Here is a 19,826-nt window from a genome sequence, read left to right as displayed (position 1 = left end):
ATGATGATATATATATATATTTAGAGAGAGAGAGAGAGATACATATAATTATGTATATAATATTTATTCAAAAGTGTGTCAGCATGAGTTGCTAATCAATTTTTTATTCCTGTTCCTCTGATATGCCCGAAGGTAAGCAACTCACACAGACTCATGTTTGAATAAATAATATTATTTCACTCTACCTAACATAATTAAGTAGTTTCTCACTTAATTGCATTCTCTGCCTGTGTCAAACCAGCATCAAACATATGCATGTATACACACATACACACACGTGTGTGTATGTTTATATATATATATATATATATATATATATAAATACAAAAATCATCATCATATAACATCTGTTTTCCATGCTGGCATGGGCTGGACTGTTTGACAGGAGCTGGCAAAGCTAGGAGCTGCATCAGGTTCTATAGTCAGTTTTGGTTCAGTTTCTAAAGCAGGGTGCCCTTTCTAACACCAACCATTTTACATAAGATACAAAGTGCTTTTTATTTGCAGTAGCACCAGAGCTTTTTACATGACACTATCACCAGTGTTTCTTTGGGTTTTTTTGTGGTACCGTCACCAGTGCTTTTGAGGTGTTAGGGGATAAAATGTGTGTGTGGGGAAAGAAGGTTGATGAAGCAGAGCCCTTCATGGTCAAGCATTATGCATGCATACATATGAGTATGCATATATGAATTAAAGGTGTGCGTGTGTATATACACATATATATGCATTCATATTATATGAGTATGTATGCATATGTGTATATATATGAATATATACATACTTATACACAAGTATATATGTTTATGGATATGTATATAATAATATCTTATTTTCAACCTTTACTTGTTTCAGTCATAAGACTGTGGTCATGCTGAGTCAGTACCCTGAATTTTTAGTCTAATAACTCAACCCAAGTACATTTTTTTTTAACCTTGGTAATTATTCTATTGATCTCTTTTGCTGAATCACTAAGTTATGGGGACACAAACACACCAACACCGGTTGTCAAATGGTGAGGGGATGGGCAAACACAGACACAAAGACACACACACACACATGCACAAACATACAGAGATATATACATATATATAAGTGTGTGTGTGGTGTGTGTATATATACACATACAATGAGCTTCTTCCAGTTTCTGTCTACCAAATCCGCTCACAAGGCTTTCGTTGGCCTGAGGCTATAGTAGAAGATACTTGTTTAAGTGCGACTGAACCCAGAACCATTTAATTGGAAAGCAAGTTTCTTACCACCCCTCTCTCTCTCTCTCTCTCCCTCCCTCCATATATATATATATATATATATATATATATATATATATATATATATATATATATATATATTATTATTATATTTCAGGATGGTTATTTTCCTTTTTTTGCCAAATAAACATACACATTATATATTTGTTCTTCACTCATTATTGTTCTTATTCTATCTTATGTCCATTGTCTGGAAATCTTTCATCACACATCTGTGACCTCTTCAGTGACCTTTTCCATCCGCATGTATACTTTTCCTCCATCTAGCCCATTCTGGAGGATACATATGGATGGAAAGGGTTGCTGAAGAGGTCACAGATGTGTGACAAAAGATTTACAGGCAATGGATCTATGGTAAAATAACAACAATAATAAACAAGTGAAGAATGAATATATAGTGCATGTGTTTATTTGGAAAAAAAAAAAGAAAAGAAAATGATCATCCCAAAATATAACAATATCTGTTTCAACACACAATTTCACATCAGGAATCTTGCAAAACAAATTCATAAATGTATATATATATATATATATATATATATATATATACACACACACACACACACATACACATGCATACCCATCCAAGACACACACACACACACATATGGGGAGCAAAAGAAAACGCATGTAAATGAATAAAAGAAAAAAGTTGAGCATCATACAAAAAAAAAAAAAACAGTAAAATTTTTTATGTGCTGTATACTGGATCCAAAATTTTTTAACAGATCTATCAATATCAATTAAAACCATTCCTTTTTTTTCTTTTGATGTTTCAGATATATATATTTAGTAATTTCATAGTATGTCAGGAAAATGCATATTCTCTTCCGCGTTGAAAATTTATATATTATTTCCTTTGAGAGTAAAGGAATAGCAGTGGTGTTTTGGGTAGATTTTTTTATCAATGTGTATATTTCTATTTTACTTTAAAACCCATCGATTTTCTTTCATATACAAACAAGTCTTTGGTTATCTAAAAATATATTGGACTAAAGAAAAGAATAATACCAGTTCAGTTTCTTTCTTTTGCCTTTAAATGGTGAAATGAAATAAACAAAACAATAAAATAAGCATAAGAAGAGACAGGATTGAGTTTAAAGTGAATTTGTTGAAAGAATATCAACCTTATGGATTAGAGGTTGGTATGAGAAGAAGTAACATATTATATGTCAGTTAAGAATGTTAAAGATGGCGGAGCAGGTGGGAGAGCTAACTGGAATAATAATAATAATAATAATAATAATAACAACATTAATAATAATAGCATCAATAATAATAATAATAATAATAATAATAATAATAATAATAATAATGAAATATAACAATAAGTGGAAGAGGATGAGAAGGAGGTAAAGGAGAATGCAACAGAACCAATAGATCTGATGAGAGAGAGAGAGGGAGAGAGAGAGAGAGAGAAGAAGAAGAATTGTACAGTCCAAGAGAGGTGTCTTATTCTTTCTTTTTAATAGCAGATATTTGAAATGCTCTTTAAGTCCAGAATTACATTTCACTGCTGTTAGTCAGGCTTGACAGAACTAATGTCCGACTTAATACTTTTCAGTGATATCTGCTTTAATATCTAAAGTATTTTGCAACATCTGTAAATTGTGACTTTTTCTTTTCCTGTTTGGGAATTTGAATAACTGAATTCTTTCCAACAAAACCATTATTATTTATATTGCATTAGAATGTAACAAATTTGTATAAAATTGAATTTATCAATGCTTAAACAAGTAAATGTTACTGCATGAATACAAACACAAACATACACACATACACACACACACACACACATATATGTATGTATATATAAATATACATGCATACATATATACTTACACACACATATATATATATATATATATATATATATATATATATATATATATATATATATATATATACTTACATATATATATATACATGCATACATATATACTTACACACACACACACATGCACATACACATATATATATATGTATATATATATATGCATATTGGCAATCATTGACACAAATTAAACCAGACAAAGAGAATGATTTAAGAATTCCATAACAAGAGTCCTCATGGAAATGAGAAGGTAAATATACATAAATCAATAAATCTATTCATTCAATTTGAATATTGTTAGGGAGAAATTTTATTTATTTTATATATTTATTATTACTTCTTATTGATGTTAGGAAGTTAGGTTTTAAAGATAGAAAAAGGTACATTGAGTGATTGCAAGGAGAGAAATTTCCTCTTTTACATTTTGACTAATGTGTTTATCAAATTGATAGAAAATTTTCTTTCACACTTTAACAACAATGGTTTTGAAGATTTTTGAGAAAATCTATGAAATACAACAGATAAGTTAAGAATTTCAGGAACGTTATGTCCTTAAGTAAAAGAGTGTGCCAATAACTTAATGAAGACTAATATAAAGTACCTTTGGATTATTATTTAAATCTGATACATCTCTGAATAACAGAGAAATTTATTTATAATTTGAATTAGCATTTAACTTCAAAATAATTTTACATTTTAAATTCATAAAAAAATTTTGTTTTCATAAATGCTTTACTATTTTAATTAATGTTCTTATTAAGGACTCATTAGTTATTAATCATTAGGAATTTCAATTATTGGAATGGTTTTGCTTGGAAGAAAACTAATCTTAAAACTGTTAACTCTTATTTATGTAAAACGCAGATCGGTGAGTGAATAATGGTTGGATGGATTGGTCAACTTCTCTCTCTGTAGAACATTGATCAGCATTGCTACCATAAAATTATCTTCCTTCCCTTGGTTCTCCATTTTTGCTTGGTAAAGCAATCTTCTTTATTGGACAGACAAAGAATTAACAAAAATTACAAAAAAAAAAAAGTCTGTCTCTCTCTCTCACTCTTTTTCTTTTTTTCTCTCTCTCTGTCTACCTGCCTGCCTGCCTGCCTGCCTGCCTATTTGTTTGATTGATAGATTAATTGATTGATTAATTGATTGAATTATATGATTGTTGGACTGTTTGACTGACGTTTTGTTTGTCTGGTGGTAAATGGGAATTTTTGTTAATGTTGGAAATGTGTGATAGATACATGTTCATTCAATGAAGAACTTAAGTGAATTGTAATAATAGTAGTAATAATAGAAGCATTAATAATAATGATAACAGTTGTATTATGGGAGAAAACTATTGTAATTATTATGTCTGTTGCTATTGTGATTGTAGAATTACTGTAGTAGTAGTAGTAGTAGTAGTAGTAGTAGTTGTAGTGGCGGTGGTTGTTGAGTTGGTGTTGGTGGTGGTTGTATGTTAATTAGAATAAATGATTATGTAGTTATGGTAGTTATTATCAGTAGAAGTAGGAGTAGTGTCACTGGATGTCAGCCCAGTGGTGACAGCTGTCTTAACTCACATAATACACACTGTACGTAGGTGTTGTTTGACCCTCCATCTTCCACACGGCTGTCGTCCTCAGCATCTGCAATGCAAACAAAGATGCGGAGACTGGAATGTCAGAAATAGGTCCATTTCAGGGACTTAGTAGGCCTGTCACCAACGGGCACCGATCTGCGTGTTACAAATAGAATTCAAACTTAGGATGTAAAATGTAGAATAATCTCTATAGAAACTATATTTGTAAATTTGGTAGGATTATTGAGTTTAAGTCTTAATAGGACCTGTGAGACGAGACAACCAGTCCCGCAGATACAAGCAGTCATTTGGTGACAAAGCAAGTGACAAAGCAGTGACAAAATTTTAATAATGAAATCTTGGAAATAAAATTTTCAAACATACATACATACATACATATATATACTCACATATGTATATATATATACATATATATATATATATATATATATATATATATATATATATATATATATATGCACACAGTTATGATATGAAGTAATGAAGCAATGATATGACAGAAATGTTTTTCAAAAATAAAAAAAAGGAAAATCTTTTTCATTCTAATTACTGAACATATACATAAATTAAAAGTTATGATTTAGACTAGAATGCCTTTGAAACAGAAGAAAAATATTTCTGTGTATAATCAAAATGAGAAACTAAAGAAAAGATCTTAGTTCCACTTCATTCAAATGGTATAGTCATTGCAGATTATTGTAACTATAAAGGTGTTTTATATATTTGCTATCTAAAAAACAATAATGTGTGTAAAACAATATATAGTATAAAGTGTGTGTGTATATATATATATATATATATATATATATATATATATATATATATATATATATATATATATACACACACACACACACATACATATATATATATATATAAAGATGATAAACGAAGAAAAAAACCTGTTTTTTTAAAGAAATGAGATGGAACAAAAGATTTTATGGTGAAATTAAATAAATCATAAATGAACATAATTGAGAAAATATTTTATCCATTATTAACATTATCATCAAATATCCTTTTTTTAAAAATTATCTATCTCTTTCTTTTTATATTTATAATTTTTTTAAAAATTCAGTATAATTGCTCTCATTCAAATAAGAACAAAATGCAAAATAAAAAGTTCAGATAAAAAGTTTTGTAAAAATATATTCAGTATGATATGAGATGAAATCAGTGAGAAAATCAAATGATTTACGTTATTATAGATATGCAATTATATAAACATTTTATATCAATGTGTTTTTATTTTTTTATCTTTTTTTACTAAGTGAAAGTTAAATGAAAATATCATTTAATAAACACTGGCTGAAAAACAACAATAAACAAAACCACAGTGATGCTCTATTATTGTAATCAGATCAAGAAAATTAAATTCTTTTATGAACTGTAGTTTATTTTCAATTAGAAGAAAAGAAGGATTATAAAGAATTTTATGATCTAAATGTTCATTTATCACATGACAGCTACATCAATACATAGAGGGAGAGAAGAAACATTTAACAACATATACATACAATTATGGGGATATATCACAAGGGTTTGGACCGTTTGTGTATTGGGAAGGAAACATGGGATATAAATGGCACACAACAATCACAATCAAATGAAGCATCATTTGGGAAAAAATAAAAGACAGGCAGAAAATACAGAACTAATGTGGTTTACATAATGTGTTAAAAAGAAGGTAAGATGGTGGTAATGTAGAACAAATATAAACAAATGAATGGTGAGATAAACCATAATGAAAAAAGTATAATCAAATGAGAGATTTCTTAAGCGCCATTAAAAGTTGATGTGTTAGGGATGTATGCATGAATGCATGCATATATACATACACTCACAGAGTCATGCACATACATGCATACACACATGCATACAGACATACATACAGGCATACATACATACATACATACATATGTACATACATTCATTCATACATACATTCATTCATACATACATACATACATACATACATACATACATACATACATACATACATACATACATACATCTTTCAAATGTTCTGAAGGTTTCCTTGTAGATGCTGATAGTTTTTGTTATTCAAGTGACTCAATTATCAGTGAAGGGGTATATTTTGAAAACATAGTACTCTGAGGAAGAACATGGTGGAAAAAGTTCAGAGCACTAAAAGCTTTGGAGGAAACAAAGAAGGTCTCTCTCTCTATTGAAAGGTGATTGTAGGATACCTGCGTGCAAAATGCAATGTTGCATGGTAGCAAAACATGGCATTGAATGAGGAAGATATATGAAGGCATGAAATTTAATGGCAGTCATGTTTGATAGATATGTAATGCTAGTATGCATGAATGACCGAGCCCAAATGAACTGAGAGAAAAGTGGTATATGAAGAATTAAATGTGGTATACAAGAGAAAAGACCATATTGGTACAGACATGTGATATGTATAGAGGATGGCAGTTGGGTAAAAAAGTGCTAAGTAATCCAAGTGGAAGGAATCTGCATAAGTGGAAGATCAAAGAAGACATGGGAAGAAGTAGTAAGAGCTGATCTCAAAAGGCTGAACCTCAAAGAGCATAATGAAGAGATGCATCAGGTAGCAAGATGCTGTACTAAATAACCCAGCCAACCTATGCAGATACTGAGAACTCAGATACAAAACAAAGATGATGGAACTGTTTATTACAAGGATAATGATGATGATGATGATAATGGTGGTAGTGGTGGTGGTGATGTATGTATTATTAAATAAATTTTATTATGCATTGTATGACTAATAAAATATTCTCAAATAAGGAAAAAATAAATCAAAGTGCAAGATGCAAACTGAAAAGGGAATATAATATCAAGTGGTGAGTGGTGTAATGTAAATTGTCGAGCAATATGTGAACAGATGATATAAGCTTGAGGGAAACATAATGATAGTAAGAGCACAGATGAATTAAGCTACAGATAAAGTGAGCAACTGATGCAGTAAGCTGCTGCAAGGGATTATAGCAGTGAAAGCATTGATATTGACATGATCATGCAAAGAGAAATATCAAGCAACAAATGATGAAATTAAATATTTAGCAAAAGAAATAAAAACAAAGACTAACAGTGTGTTATAGTTAAACAATAGTGAATAACTTATGTAACCTATCCATGAAAATATTAAGATATATTAGATATAAATATAAGATATATAGATATAAATATATAAGATATATAGATATAAATATAAGCTATATTAAGAGAATAAATAATATAAAAATTGATTGTTTCAAGCCCACCAGCTCATTAGGCTGGAGTTTACCCCAGTTTTTAAGGCATTTAAGCAACTGATAGTACAAACTGCTCCCTGATTAGAATTTCATTGTCATAGAGTAAATTCCTAGTAGCTGCTGGCACTGATTTTTCAGTGACTAGACCAAAGCAATGTGAAATGAAGTAACTTAATCAAAGACACAATGATCACAGTCTTGTGATCAAAGTATGAGCCCACATCATAACCACAAGGCCATTTGCATGGTTAGCATGTTGAGCTAAATTGATTAGACTAGCAATGTTTATGAAATAAATGGCTAGCTCTCATCTGATGAGAATTACAATTATAAAAAATGTTGGATGACAATTATGGAACTATGTATAGTATAGATCAAATGAAGAACAAATAATGATCTAAGAGGTAAATGTTTACATAACAAGAAGGAGGGATGTTTATTACATTCTACTTGATATGACATAGAGTAAGTAACTGCTACTAGTAAATAAGTGCTACTTGATATGACATGGAGTAAATAACTGAAAATCATTCCAAAATTTATTATACAACTAAATGATTCTAAATTAAGAATAGTTTTTCATGGTAATTTTATGTAATAATTTTTAATATAGGCACAAGGCCTGGAATTTTGGGGAAAGGCGATAGTCAATTACTTAGAACCCAGTGCTCAACTGGTATTTTATCAACCTTGAAAGGATGAAAGGCAAAGCTGACTTTGGTGGAATTTGAATTTAGAATGTAAAGCTGGAAGAAATTTCACTTAGAATTTTGTCTGGCATGGTAACAATTCTGCCAGCTCTTCATCTTTAGTAATAATAATGAGGATGATAATACTTATGAATATTTATCTCTTACATGTACACATTCATGTGCAGAACTACATGTCAATGTATATGGATTCAAGTAATCTAGTAATCATTTATAACTTTATACACTCCTTACATATGTGAGTGTGTGTGTGTATGTGTATGTGTGGTGTGTATATTATATGTATATAATTATGTGTGTGTGTGTTTATATACGCACACAGACATGTTGGCACACAAGTGTGAAAAATGGTGGAGAAAATAGCACTCAGATGTCAAAGGTAGAGTAAAATAAAGTGTTTTTATTGAAGGTGAAAAATTTCACAAACTGTTGCCCAGAATTTCATGTAATTGATGATCAAATTAAAGTGAATTGTTAGAATAATGTAGTGATTTATAAATATTTATAAATGGAGCAGTAATAATTATTTAGTAATTTATGAGATAAACATTTAAAGCTGATTGGACAGAGGGTGGGGTTATCATTCTTCAAAATTGCTAGAAATGGTAGGATGAAAACGACTGACTGCTGATGAAAAATAATTTAATCATTAGAAATTAGTCAGTCAAAATTAAAACCAGATTAAATAATTCACATTTACATATGGTAACAAGCATAATAATTGCAATCCATCTTGGAAAGAGCAAGCCCATACAGGCATAAATCCTACCACCACTTTATGAAATATCTGCTATGCTTAAGCAAGAAATATTTTATATTGTTTCAGGATAATTCCGTCTTGAATTGAAAATATGGACTATTGAACTATTGTGGGCATTCTTTGACATTTTTGATTTCATGACCTTTATTATCAAATGATTAATGTATAAAACCATCCCCCATTATTACATATGTTTTTTTTTTCAGTTCTTTTGTTATTACTTTGAATATGTTGGACATATTTTTCCACTTTTGCACTCGCATTGTTTCCTTCCAACCATCGCATTCGATCTTTATTCATTTTTTTCTCCTTTTACCTTTTAGATCTTTCAATGACCCTTTATATGTAATGTTATATTATTATTCTATTGTATTGTTTCTTATATCACTCCAACTTTATATTGATTTGATTGATTTTTTTTTACATATCCTCAAATATATTTTCTCCATCTCCTTACATATTTCAAAAATGAATTGCATGTTTTATTTTGATTGAATTTTATTCTGTCTCTGTGTATCTGTGTTTGATTTGTATTTCCTTCACACCCTACAAGTAGGATGTGATAGAGATTTGCCTTTAGGCATATATCAATCTAATTTCCATACTAAATATATGTTTTCTACTCCTGCCTATCTCTCCTGTGTACATCTCTACATATATACATTTGTTTCTTATCCATAATTGTAGATACAAACTATTGATTGTGACTAATAATGTTTCTTTTTATTTAGCTAGCATCTTTTTTCTTTCTCTTTCCCTCTTTTGCTTTTCTCTTTACTGTCACCTTTTCTTTCTCATTTTCCTTCTTCTCTTTCTTCTCTGCCTGCCATGAGCATTCCACAAACTCCACTGATACTCATTCACCATTTTTATTTTAACAAAATAATTTGCAAAATATTTTTCATAAACTCTTTATTTCTAAGATGGCTTCCTTCTTCACTGCAATATGTATAAGCAAATTATTTATTCAGGTTTTAATATAACTTTCACTCATTTTTAATGCATATATTATGTCTTTTTAATGGTTAGTTGTTATCATCCAACAGATTCCAGTAATTCTGAAAGTGATATGCCTCTGTCGAATCAGCTTTAAGTGTTTATTTGGTGAGTTACTAAATAATTATCACTGTTACACTTATAAGTATTTACAAACCATCGTATTATTCCAACAGTTCACTTCTCTTAGATTGTCAGTTACATGAAACCCAGTAACCTGTGAAGTTTTTCAACTATAAAATAACATAGGCAGTTATATGCAATATAAAACCAAATAGGAAAAAATTCATTTGTCACTAATTGTAACTGAGGGTGCTGGATGGCACCTATAGTGCTAGAAATAAAAGTTGGAAAACTCTTAGAACCACAAGAAAGCACATTTTCATATACTGATAAGGGAGGTAAGTTACTACTGATGAGCTTGTAATTTTCAACTGAAACTAGACTTGTATAGTGATCTTGCTTGCTGAGGGGCAGTTATCTCCCCTCCCAGTATAATGTGAAAATGTGCTTCCTTGTGGCTTTAAGGGTTTTTCCATTCCCATATATATATATATATATATATATATATATATATATATATATATATATATATATATGTATGTATATATACAAATAAACACATACACAAACACAAATATATATGCATATACCTATATATATATAAGTTTCAAATTTTGGGGATGGAATTAAGTCAGTTACACTGACTCCAGTACTCAACTGGTACTTATTTTTATCGAATCCAAAAGGATGACCTCAGTGGAATTTGAACTCAGCATAAAGATGGACGAAATACTGTTAAGCATTTTGCTTGGCATGCTAATGATTCCATAAACTTATGTTGTGACTGAGAAGACCCGGCAGATAAAGTGAGTTCACAGCTGTAACCTACACCAGCATCGCATAACCAGCCCACTCAAAAGTACCTTGGAACGTAGGGTGACATGCTGTGCTTGAGGAGACCTATTGAGTCAAGTACATCAACATCAAAATCAAAGCAAATTAAATCAAATTACAATCAAATGGAAATTGTAGTTGTGACCCTCATACTGGTGGCATGTACAAAGCACCATCTGAACGTGGCCGATGCCAGTGTTGCCTTGACTGGCTTCTGTGCTGTAAAAAGCACCATCTGATTGTGGTTAATGCCAGCTCTTCTGGCTCCTGTGCTTGTGGCATGTAAAAAGCATCCACTACACTCTCGGAGTGTTTGGCGAAAGGAAGGGCATCCAGCTGTAGAAACATTGCCAGATCAGATTGGGGCCTGGTGCAGCCTCCTGTCTTCCCAGACCCCAGTCGAACCATCCAACCCATGCCAGTATGGAAAACAGACGTTAAATGATGATGACGATGTATATATATATATACATATATATATATGTATGTATGTATTTGTGTATATATATATATATATATATATATATATATATATATATATGTTAATAGTTACATACATACAGTGCAGGCATGGTTCTGTGGTTAAGAAGTTTGTTTCCCATTCATACATTTCTGATTCAGTCCCACTGTATAGAAAAACTAGACAAATATCTTCTTCTATAGCCCCAGATTGATCAAACCTCTTGTGACTGGATTTGGTAGACAAAAACTGAAAGTGGCCTGTTTCATACATGCATGCAAATATACATACATACACACAAATACATACACCCATAAATATATATATAAAGATAGTAGCATTAACATCAGATGTGCAGGCATAGAGGACCATTTAAAAGTTCTTTTTGGACATTTTCTTCTAAATTTATGCCAACTCCTCCTGGTTTATAAACCAACTGGTTTATTTCTCCAATGTAAATAAGCGAAACACCTTTTACTTAGCAACATAGCATCATTCACACCAGATTTTTAAAAAATATAACTGATACTATGTGGAATTTTTCTAACATGATCATGGCTAAAATTAACAACACCAATGACATAAACAGCATTACACCACCAGTAAGCTATCTGAGAAGACGTAAGCACTCCTCTCATTTTATTTTAACTCTACATCTAAACCGAGATCTGTTTCAATGCTACGAAAAAGCTCATAAAAAGCCTTCTGTCAGATATATGCGAAGTGGTTAAAGAAAGAACTGAGATGAAGCTCACCTCAACTTAAGCACCTTTACTGCAAAATAGCTCTGGCAATAAGCATCTTCCTTTAAAAACAAAATGCCTTGCTCTCATAAATTGACTTCAAAACACTATGTGTGTGTGTATGTGTGTGTGTGTGTGCACATGTGTGTGTATACAAGGGGGTGCTGAAAAGTTCCTGGTCAGAGGGCCAACTTTCTGAGTTCTTTTACAGGGCTTAGAAAAACTGAAGGACCACTGCAATAAGTCTGTGAATCTGAGAGGGGAATATGTTGAATAAAATTGTAATTAATTGATACTCCTATATTTTCTTTTATCCAAAGCCTGTAACTTTTCAGCACCCCCTTGTATGTATACCATTTTCAGTCATATGACTGTAGCCAAGTCAAGGCTATGCTGGGGCCAAGCTGGGGCCAAGCTGGGGCCAAGCTGGGGCCAAGCTGGGGTCAAGCTGGGGCCAAGCTGGGGCCAAGCTGGGGCCAAGCTGGGGCATTACTATGAATATATATATATATATATATATATATATATATATTTAATACATTATAGTGTTCTAGTTTTATCTTTTTTTTAATCAAAGTTTTCAATATTTTTATATGGGTTCTTCAGTTTAACTCCCAAATAATAATGTAGCCCTTAAATAATAATCAAGATTTCTAGACCTTGCTTTGTCTTCAGAAGGAAGGGATATTGGTGAGTGTTCTTGCCTCTTTATAATACTTTATACAAATTTTACTTCTGATTGATCCAGCAGAAAAATAAACAAAAACAAAGACAAGGAATTTGTTTAATATACCTCTGTGCCACATTCTCTATATTCAATGACAACCACAACGACAAGAACAACAATAACTACAGCAACACTGATTCTTGATGAACATCAACATTAACTTTGATGGCATAAGCAACTATATTGTCAGCTTCCACTAAAACAACTACACTAACAATGCAGACACTTGAACAACATCAACTGCATCAGTAAAAGAAGCAACTTTGGCAATACTTACAGAATCAACAATAATAACATCAGTAATAAAATCTCTCATTGCACACTGGCCTCTACCATCCCCAAGTGACCTATTTCTCTATCTCTTTGTCTACAACTGTTACTCCAACTACTACTGTCGCCACACTAATGTGTTACTTACACTCAGCCTAGACATCACATATTAAACCTACATTGCTTCCAGAAACAGAGAACTTGGGAGCATTTTCTTTCAACAGCAAAAGTAAAAAAAAAAACTGAAGCACTACTCACATTAAGAAAGACACTACTGCACAGCATCTCCACTAAGCATGAGTGATGTTCAGTTAGAGCCCTCACTGTGACTCCAAATGCTGGGCCTCCCTCTTACTAAGGATCTCTTTTGCAAAGATTGGTCCTTCTCTTCGGGGTGAGAAAGTATTTCGTTGCTTGAAAGCTCCTAAAACTCTCCAAGGCTCAAGTGAGGGCCACAATGAAGTACAGCTCCCACATCTGGGGCAGTACTGCTGCTATGCACACAGATATCATGGATCACATCCACAAAAGGGTTACTCGACTAATTGGAATTCAGTCACTCATGGATATGCACTACCCTCTGTCCTGCAAGGGTGCTGTCTCCTCTCTCTGTCTTTTCTATAACTAATATAATGTTAAGTAGTTTATATATATGTATATATATATATATATCTGTGTATGTATATTTTTGCTAGTTTCAGCTCAAGAGCTGCAGCCATGCTGGGGCACCACCATTAACTTTGCTATGCTTTTGCTACTTCAAAACCTCCTCTGATATGTGGCATTTGGTGGATGAGGGAGTTTGATGTTGTTACTCTCAGCTGGATATTTTTCTGTGAGGTAAGTTCATCCAGAACTCTTGACAGGAGGATATCCAGTTTTGTCTTGAAGGCACCTGCATCCACATCATGTAGGTATCTCAGGATTTTTGGAAGGATATTGAAGAGCTGTGGGCCGTTGAAACCCAAGCTATTACAATATCTGGTCCTATATCCTGAGGACAGTTTTACAATTTTTGGTACTATGCAGTGACACCTTATTCTGCTGTTTGTGTAGCTTTCAATGTCAAAGTTTGGTACAAGTTCTTCTAGGATTTTCCAGATATATATCACTGCATATCTTTCCTGCCTTTATTCTAGGGAGTAGAGTCAACTTTTTCACTCTCTTCCAGAAGCTGACATGTCACGCTGAGATGATCTTCTTTGTATAGATTTGCTGGATTACTTCAAGTTCTGCTGTTAATTTTACACTGTTTGTGTATGTGTGTATATGTGTGTGTGTGTGTGTGTGTGTGTGTGTATATATGTATATACATATACACACACACACATACACACACACACATACACACACACACATGCATGTACATGTATGCACACACACACATTTCCATTGAGCTAACTGGTTCCGTATTTCCATCACTCTGGCACTCCTGTTGCATAATCCACTTGGTCCCTCATTAACCATTTATGACCAGTTCTTTTACCCTAGGACATTGGCTCTCTAGAATTTTCTCCCTGCTCATGTTTTTACAAGTGTTGATTTGCTGCAATAGTTTAAACAACATTAATAGCATCAAGCTTACCCCTTTGAAGGACCTGTGAAGGTCATGGTTAATGTTCCTTTCCCCAGAGACAACAAGAAGAAAAGACTACCAGAATATAGATTTTCATTGTTAAATTTATATATCAGTCCGGAGTTTACCTTTGTAACGAGTATGTTATTAATGACCAATGTGATTAATAATTTTGATTGCAAACATGAAAGTTGTAAATTTCATGACATTGATTGTTTTATTGGTTGTGCAAGTATTAAATCCCCCTGCTGACTCACTGTGCATTTACAAGGAGAAATTGCCATGCACTACATCACACAACTAAAAAAAATCTAGTTAGAATATCATTAGTGGAGAAAAAGAAATGTTACACTTCATAAGATGTTTCATTTATATACCTTGGTTTATATCATGCTGATGACTTCTTAAAAGGATTAAATAATCCTATACGTAATTACTAAAGACTAGGAATTTTAACAAATTCATAATAAGTAAGCAAAAGTAAAATTAAATATGCATATTCTATGCATTTTGTTCCTTATTCTTTAATTTAAAATTCAAACTTCTAATCCGGTCGATTATTATGAAGAAATGATTATTTCCATTACTAACTGTCCATTTGGAGTCTACATATCTATACAAATTCCACTCAAAAATAGACAATAAATGATAAAGGCAATACCTATAATACAGTACAAAGCTAAAATAAACACATAGATCATATACACTAGTCACAAACTAAAATAAACACCTAATTGATGGTATGTAAAAATCTAACAACTGAAATCTAAACTCTAGTGATGGTATCCATATCAATCACACACTTCCAGCCTGCTATTAAGGAAAAGAAGACATATGCTACTATCACTTCACCATGAAGCTGAGACCATGAAAGTTTAGAAATGATAACTCATTTGGGATCCTTACCAGTCCATATAAACTGCAAGGACAAAAAATAAGACCCAGCTGAGTTTTCAGTACACCATGCCTGAAAGAAAATCTGCTGTTCCCCATATATACAAATGCACTTACACACACTCATACACACACGCATACAAGCACTTACAATTCATATGTATATGTGTGTGTGTGTGTATCTTTATGGTCTATCCGCAAGTTCTCATGAGAGGGGTGATGTACAAATTATTCAGGGTTTAAACTCTAAACAAAGAGAAATATGTAAGATATCCTGGTTTTAATACTTTTAAAACTTATACTCACTTTATTATAAGGTATATATTGTTGCTGAGATTATCATTGTTACTATTATTATTTCTTTACATTCAAAGGCAGTGAACTGGTAGAAGCATCAGCACACTGGATAAATTGCTTAACACCATTTTCTTCCAGCTTTATGAATGTGCATAACAAAATAGTACTAATCATAGAGATATATTCATATATATGCATACATACATATACACATATATATGAACATATAACAAAGACTATATTTAATAAATGACACAAGCATAAAACACTTATATTTAGAACTCTGAGTTTCTTAATGCCACTGAATGCAATTTATTCAGTTCTCACCATCATTTCACTTTATGTAAAAAAAAAATCATGATAGATATAGTTATGATCTACCTAAAATTGTATATACCATTCTTGGTATATAGAACGACATTTATATCATAATTGTCTCTAATACTATGTCTCAACAAATTCTAAAGCACTTGTACCTAATGATTCCAAAGTACAGGGGCAAAATCCAGCAATACTGAATTGAATAAATTTAAACTTACTTTTATTGCTTGTACTTTTCAATCATAAAATGGCAGTATTGTCGTTGTTCCATTGCTGTTTCCAATTAATATTAATATTATTTGATATTAGTTCCCAATTAATATTAATATTATTTGACATCTTTTCACTGATAAATTCAATCTTATATTTTTGAGGGTTGATTAATCAGTATTTTGAGCCATAGCAAAATTGTCCCCATAACCTTTAAGTATGATATATGGTTTGCATTTAGCTAAATATTCTAACGTAGTGTTTCCCAAATTTGGTGATATTGCCCCTGATGATTTCTAAAAATCTTATATAGGTACCAGGAATAAAAGTAGTGATAGGGGCAATAGATGCATCTGCACATTGTTTTCTGTGTTTGTCTTCAGTTTAAATATTAACTTTAAATAACATAAATATAATAATAAGTTGCTTAACAGTCACATCCATGACAATAACAATAGCAACAATAACATTAGACATCAAAATGTGAATAAGTAAATAAACAAAACCAAACATATGCCACCTGTGCATGTAAATTTTTAACAATACGCAAAAGTATTATTTAAAAGACTCATAATTTCTGTGTATTTTTATACATGTAATAAACAGCCACTGCATGATTAACATTAGGTGAATTGCTGACTTGTGTGCACAGATATATGTACAAATAACATAATAAATTTTGCTGAATCATAAACAAGGGTGCATCAAAACAGTGTTTGTAAATAGAAGTGGGTGGTAGTTGGAAAAAGTTTGTGAAGCATGGTTCTAATCTGTTACTTGTTATCTAAATCAAATTTGTAAATTGTAGATTTTACTTAACCATTTATATTATAAATTTTGCCAGTTAATCTTTTTCCATAGTTTTCGGCATATGGATGAGGAAAGAAGTGCTGATTTCTAATTGTAGAAGGAATCTGTAGAAGGGAGACATGGGATGAAGTGATAAAAAATGATTTTTAGATGTTGAGTCTCACAGAGGAGATGACAAGGGACTGTGTCTTCTGGTGATTTGCTGTGCTTGAGAATAAATAAAATCATGGCTATTCATGCATACAGGTATGTCCTCTACAGCCCCAACTTCCAATCACACACATGCATAATTGTCCTCTGGCAAAACTTCCCCACAAACCATCTCCCCAACCACTACCACCACCACCACCATCCACTGCAGGACTCTCCACTTTCCCTCATGTGTCTTTCTGCACACTCACAACGCCTTTATGTGTCTACCTTACCCATCTCCCAGCCACTCCAATTCTTCTCACCATCACTTGCTATCTCTAAATATCTGCCCTCACACTCTTATGAAACATCACCTCTATCCTCTCTGTACTACTTATACTCCCCTCTCTCTCTCACTCTGACTGTCTCTTCTCTCCCAGCTCCCCCTATTTCCATGTCCTACTGGTGTAGCACAGTATCTCCTCTGTAGTAAAACAGCTACCCCTATCCCTCTATCATAATCCAACTTCTTGCTTGGCACACAACCACTTCTCTCAGTTCCACTCCCTCTCTCTTAGATGAGGTCCTTGTTTTGCAAGCTTCTAGGTGACCTCATAGGTACTGGTACCACATAAAAAGTACCTATATTGGTTCCACCTAAAAAGCACCCATACTGGTGTCATGTAAGAAGCACCTGTACTGGTGCCACATATAAAACATCCATGCTGGTACCACGTATAAAGCATTCATGCTGGCATTAGGTAAAACACACCATGCTGATGCCACATAAAAAGTACTCATGCTGGTGCCATGTAAAAAGCACTTGTGCCGGTGCCATGTGAAAAGCACCCATGCTGGTACTACATAAAGAGCACCCATGTGGGTTCCATGTAAAAGGTTCCCATACTGGTGTCACAAAACAAAAGCACACTTTGTAAAGTGGTTAGCATTAGAAAGGACACCCAGCCATAGAAACCAGGCCACAACAGACAATTGGAGCTTGGTGCAGATCTCTGGCTAGCCAGCTCTTCAATCCATGCCAGTATGGGAAACAGTCATTAAATGATGATAATGATAATGATGATGATGATGATGATGATGATGATGTTAATGAAACATGAATTTGAAACAAATTCAAATAAAATTATTGAAGTATATATAAAACGTGATATAAATAGTGTTTACAAAGATAAACAGGATAGAATAAACCTAATTAAGTTAATGAGCCGCATCTCATCAATGATGATAGGAGTGTGCAATGTAATTACTTCTTCACAGATAGGAAATGTGAAAATTATTCAAAAAGAAGAAACTATTTCCAAGTGGTGTCAATTAAACATATATACTTTCTTATATATTTTCTTTGTATGTTTGAAATTTAGCCTCATTTGTCGATGATAATATGAAAAGAAAACATACTCACAAATGAAATAAATAAATCAATAAATTTCTAGCTGCATACATTGTTATTTTATATCTTTTGAAGTGAAAATATGAAGCTTAGTTTCCATGAATGATTGAAAAGACAGGCTTCTCTTATTTTGAAAACCAGTCAAAACTCCAATTTTTTTAGTTCCCATCCCTTACAATGTGAAAATGTCGTGCCTATTAAGACGTTATTATTTTATTGTAAAAATGTTATCATAATTGATCATAATACCTTTAAAACTAATTGGGACATATTTTAAATGCATATATATTAAAGATATTTAATTTCATATGATTTTATTGTGAATATATATTTCTCGCATTTTAGTTTCTTTTAAATGAATATGTTACCTTCCCATTTATATGGAACATTCTGAAGAACTTTTTTCTCAAAAATGAGAAAAACTTAGGGGAGAATTTCTTATCACCTGATTTCAAATAATCTGCAGACAAAAACTTTATTCTTAACTTTTTTTAATAAATCTCCCTTCAGTCATATACTTTGTTCATCTATGAATTACCATCACACGAAAGAACTGATTTAATGAAAGAGCTGAAAGATTATCATTTCTATCACAAAAGGTACACTGCTGTGTGACTTGTGTCTTGACTGTAATGTTATTCCCAAGAATGCTTATAACAACTGCTACTTATTTATCC

General features: G+C 32.1%; 1 protein-coding gene across 26 annotated transcripts in view; it reads right to left on the bottom strand.

Moving 5' to 3' along the window:
- The window catches only part of LOC106874330 (uncharacterized), a 902,231-nt gene that overhangs the window by 86,722 nt on the left and 795,683 nt on the right, over positions 1 to 19,826 (bottom strand). For 14 of the 26 annotated variants that reach the window (XM_089347937.1, XM_089347933.1, XM_089347934.1 and 11 more), the window contains exon 6: positions 4,671 to 4,736. The exons of the other annotated variants lie outside the window; for them this stretch is intronic. In XM_089347937.1, the coding sequence (XP_089204063.1) occupies positions 4,671 to 4,736 (66 nt within the window). The remainder of the gene's footprint in view (positions 1 to 4,670; positions 4,737 to 19,826) is intronic. 26 annotated transcript variants of the gene reach the window in all.

Source organism: Octopus bimaculoides, chromosome 2 (assembly GCF_046866305.1).
Source record: "Octopus bimaculoides isolate indiv1 chromosome 2, ASM4686630v1, whole genome shotgun sequence".
Classification (NCBI taxonomy): Eukaryota; Metazoa; Mollusca; class Cephalopoda; order Octopoda; family Octopodidae; genus Octopus; species Octopus bimaculoides.
The sequence above is the reverse complement of the archived record's forward strand: the minus strand, read 5'-3'. Positions and strand labels throughout refer to the sequence as shown.